At 25.6% G+C, this 3,840-nt stretch overlaps 2 protein-coding genes across 2 annotated transcripts; both read right to left on the bottom strand.

Annotated features, from left to right (window-relative positions):
- Positions 1–2: 2 nt before the first annotated feature.
- ENU1_053840 (nicotinate (nicotinamide) nucleotide adenylyltransferase) lies at positions 3–641 on the bottom strand (the record flags this gene model as incomplete). The annotated part of the gene is made up of 1 exon (XM_008857938.1): positions 3–641. The coding sequence occupies one exon, from the start codon at positions 639–641 to the stop codon at positions 3–5; it is 639 nt and encodes a 212-aa protein (XP_008856160.1).
- A 90-nt stretch (positions 642–731) lies between these two features.
- Positions 732–2,216, bottom strand: ENU1_053830 (hypothetical protein; the record flags this gene model as incomplete). Its single annotated transcript, XM_008857937.1, has 1 exon — positions 732–2,216. The coding sequence occupies one exon, from the start codon at positions 2,214–2,216 to the stop codon at positions 732–734; it is 1,485 nt and encodes a 494-aa protein (XP_008856159.1).
- Positions 2,217–3,840: the final 1,624 nt, after the last annotated feature.

Here is a 3,840-nt window from a genome sequence, read left to right as displayed (position 1 = left end):
AATTATTCAAGATAGAGTTGATGTTCTGTGATATAATAAATAACTTCGTCAGGTACTAAATATTTAATACTCATTCCTGATTTTACTAATTGACGAACTAATGTTGAACTGTGTTGTGATTGAAATGAGTCTATTATAAAAATATGATTTAAGTGACGAGCAAATAATGGATAGCTTTTGATTTGTTCAGAACAATTAGGGTTGGTTCGTTTAAAGAAAACAATACCAAACTCATTAACGATGTTTTCTAGTAAGACTTGGTCCCAACAATTTTTATTCATCATGTTTGGAATTAAATCATCTGCTCCAATAAAATAAATGTCATAGTCATTCCCATACACCTCTCTTTCATGCTTTAATACATTATATGTTCGTACATATTCTTTTTGTTTGCTCTCCCAATCATCAACAATGATCCAATTAGATGTTTTTACTGCTTCTTGACACATTGCAACACGATGTTTTGATGAAAGAAGTCCTTTTTTCCAATATAAGTCATTAGCAGGAGAAATAATTCCTTTCACGACATTTCTTCCATGTTCTTTGAAATAGTTTTTTGTAAGTTCAAATAACAATAAGTGAATGTAGTGAATTGGATTATATGAACCACAACAAACTATGATGATGTCTTTTTCTTCCATCTTCTTTTTATTAATTTTTGTTTTTACATTTTACTTTTTAGTTTTTGTAAGTTGTTATTTCATGTTAAATTTATGAAAAAATTAATCAATTTACAAGATTGATTCTTCTGATTGTTCAAGTGGTGGAGTGTTTGTTCCATTATTTAATTGGTTGGTTTTTTCTGTTTTCTGTATTGGAGGGGGTGGTTGTGAAACTGGTTGGAATGTGTTAAGAATATTAAAGATGTCATTAGATGAGGTTGCATTTATTTTGTCATTGTTTGGTTTGTCGTCAGAATCTCCATCACAACATAAAGGCATCTTTGTTAATTTGTTGTGTGGGATTTCATTAAATTTGGTAACCCAAATAGCTTTTTCCGAAACGTCTGAGAATTGAATTGTATAACTAATAGTACCATAGAATAAAATGACATCATTAATTTTACAATTTGTAGTATCGAGAGTACAATTTGCTAATTCAATGTATTTACTAATTTTAATTTTTCCTAATAGTTTTGTTCTTCCAAATAAGATAAAATCAGTGAATGTTAACATACAATTAAATTCTTCTTTTTTGTCAGTAATTTCATTTGTAGTTTTAATGGTTTCTGTAATGATTAAATCTTCATTAATTAATAATAAACATACATTACTTTTACTTAAACTATAATTTTTTCCAAGTTCCTTCCAACTTAGTCGTGGTTCAATTTCTTTAATCATTTCATCTGAAAGATATTTTCTTTGATTTTCATTTTGTTTCTTCATAACTTCTTGAATTTTATTTTCTATTTTACTTCCTAATTCAATGGTATCAATAGAAACTAATAACGGTTTAATTTCTTTAATAAATAATGGATATTTTGTTATTCTTTGAATTGGTTTAACAAGAAAATCCATTATATCAAGTTGTCTAAGTTCTTTGTTTTTATTTCTAATACTTTCAAATTCTTCATTCTTTCTAATACTTTCAAACGTTTTGATATTCTTATGATAAAGGATAAAATATTCTTCATAAACATTTAGTTTCTCAATTCTTTGATAGATTTCTTCAATAATATTCTTTCCTTTTTTAAGTATATTATTAAATTCTAATGATACTTCTTCTATTTCTTTTAATTTTTCTTCTAATTTCTTTCCATCTTCTTTCATATATTTTTTTAATGTTGGCATATAATATTTCTCTATTAATTCAATGTCTTGATAATAGTCATTCTCCGTTTTAATAATTTCTTCTATTATTTGTTCTCGTTTCTTGTTTATTTTCTTTTCTTTTTCTCTTCTTTCTATTTCTTTATTTTCTTTTTCAAATGCTTCTTTTACTACTCCATTAACTCTTTCAATAAATTCATCTCGAATGGGTATAAATTCTTCTGGTTTACTTCCATCATACCATTCAATAATGTTTTGAAATTCATTTAAAAGTCGCGTTATTTCAATTGATAGAACTACAGTTCTTCTTCTTGTTTCTGACTCTTTGTCTTTCCTGTAAATAACTTTTTTACATTGTGCACAAACACTAAAACTATATAATGGATTGGTGCAAGTACATCGACTCTGTTCTTTTGGTTTTGTTCTGATGAGATTGATTTGACTCATCCTTTTCTTCTTCTTTTTCCAGTTTTTTCTTTTCATTTTATTAGAACTTTATTTCTTCTTTATTGTGTCGTTTGTTTGGTTATTGTTAAACATTTATCCCACTCAATTAACAATCTTCTCATTTCACATGTTTCAATACAATCTTGAGAGTGCTATTACATTGTTTACACAAGAGTATGAATTAATATAGTCATGATAATTGTATAAATTTTGTAAACGAGGAAAGAATAACATGGGATAAAACACTCAACGATGTGTTATAGTGACAAACAATAAATAAAAGAGTTGATGATGTACCACTTCATAACTCAAAAGTGAAACTAGAATAACGTGTGAATGAAGCAATTTAACAACTCCCTAATAAAGGTATTAACTCTCTTCGTTATCTTTATGTGACATAGTACTATTATGAAATGAATCAATTGAAATCACATCACGTATTTCACCATCACAATCTCTTCTAAATACATTCATAAAAAATGTTTCATTCTCACTAGTAAGTGTCTTGGAATTTGTGTTTGATGTATTGAATAAAACTGTGATTATTAAAATGATTAAATGCAATTTTCTTACATTATTTCTGTCATATTGTATGAGCTGAAAGGAATGGATGTTTCAAACAAAACACAATTCAACCTCTAAATAAATTCATACCGAAAATAAAATGAAATATTCAATATGATCATGGATATTAGAAACTATAACCAGAAGGTTGATTTTCAGGTTTGAATAAGGAATAATAAAGATTGAATATTGAAGAATAACAATTTTGATTGTTTTTTTTTGGATTAATAACATAAACACAATAGATAGTAGAGATATATAGTCATAGCATAAATGTTCTACACTCTCGTTTGTGAATGAAACAACATTCTGATTAATCGTTACAATAGAATGCTTTTTTAGAAAGATGAAATGATTTGGTTGTTGGGTTGTTATCAAATAAAGTAATAGACTAATAGCTATTTAACACAAATTCAATTGATGAAAGGCTTTCATTCACAAATTCTATCTTCAAGTTTTTTCATTAAATGGAAGGTTTGTGTTACAAGTTCTATCTTTTATGGATTTTCACCAAACAACCAATTATCAACTACACTGAGTTATTTCAACATATTTAAATATTGTATTTCATTATGTTATTGTTGATGTACCAAATTGATAATGAGATAATAAATAATTACATTCAACACTACTTGTTTGCTTTACTGATCATTTGACATTACTATGAGCAGAACGCATTAAGTTTAAATAAATATTTTACTAATTTATGTTATATTTACAAGTTGTTTGATTGGGTATATAAACACCATCATATTGTATTTATTCATTAAGATTAATGAGTATTTATACAAAAGAGAGTAATAGTACAAACATCAATGAAATAATTAATTAAACATCAATGACAGTTATTTATTCATAAAATTTGTATAAGAAGAAATGATTAATGATATTCATTAAATTAACTCATGTTTAAAACAATGTGATAATAAAAATAAGAACATTTGATGTGTTTATTGATACTAATTCAATAATTATTACAATCAAAGTTAGATAATATATAGAATTAAATATAAAATGAATAAACATTAAATAATATGATAATAAAATAGCAATATATAAA

The sequence above is a fragment of the Entamoeba nuttalli genome (genome assembly GCF_000257125.1).
Source record: "Entamoeba nuttalli P19 unplaced genomic scaffold asmbl_3060, whole genome shotgun sequence".
Classification (NCBI taxonomy): domain Eukaryota; phylum Evosea; order Mastigamoebida; family Endamoebidae; genus Entamoeba; species Entamoeba nuttalli.
Note: the sequence above shows the minus strand (reverse complement) of the source record. Positions and strands in the feature narration are given on the sequence as shown.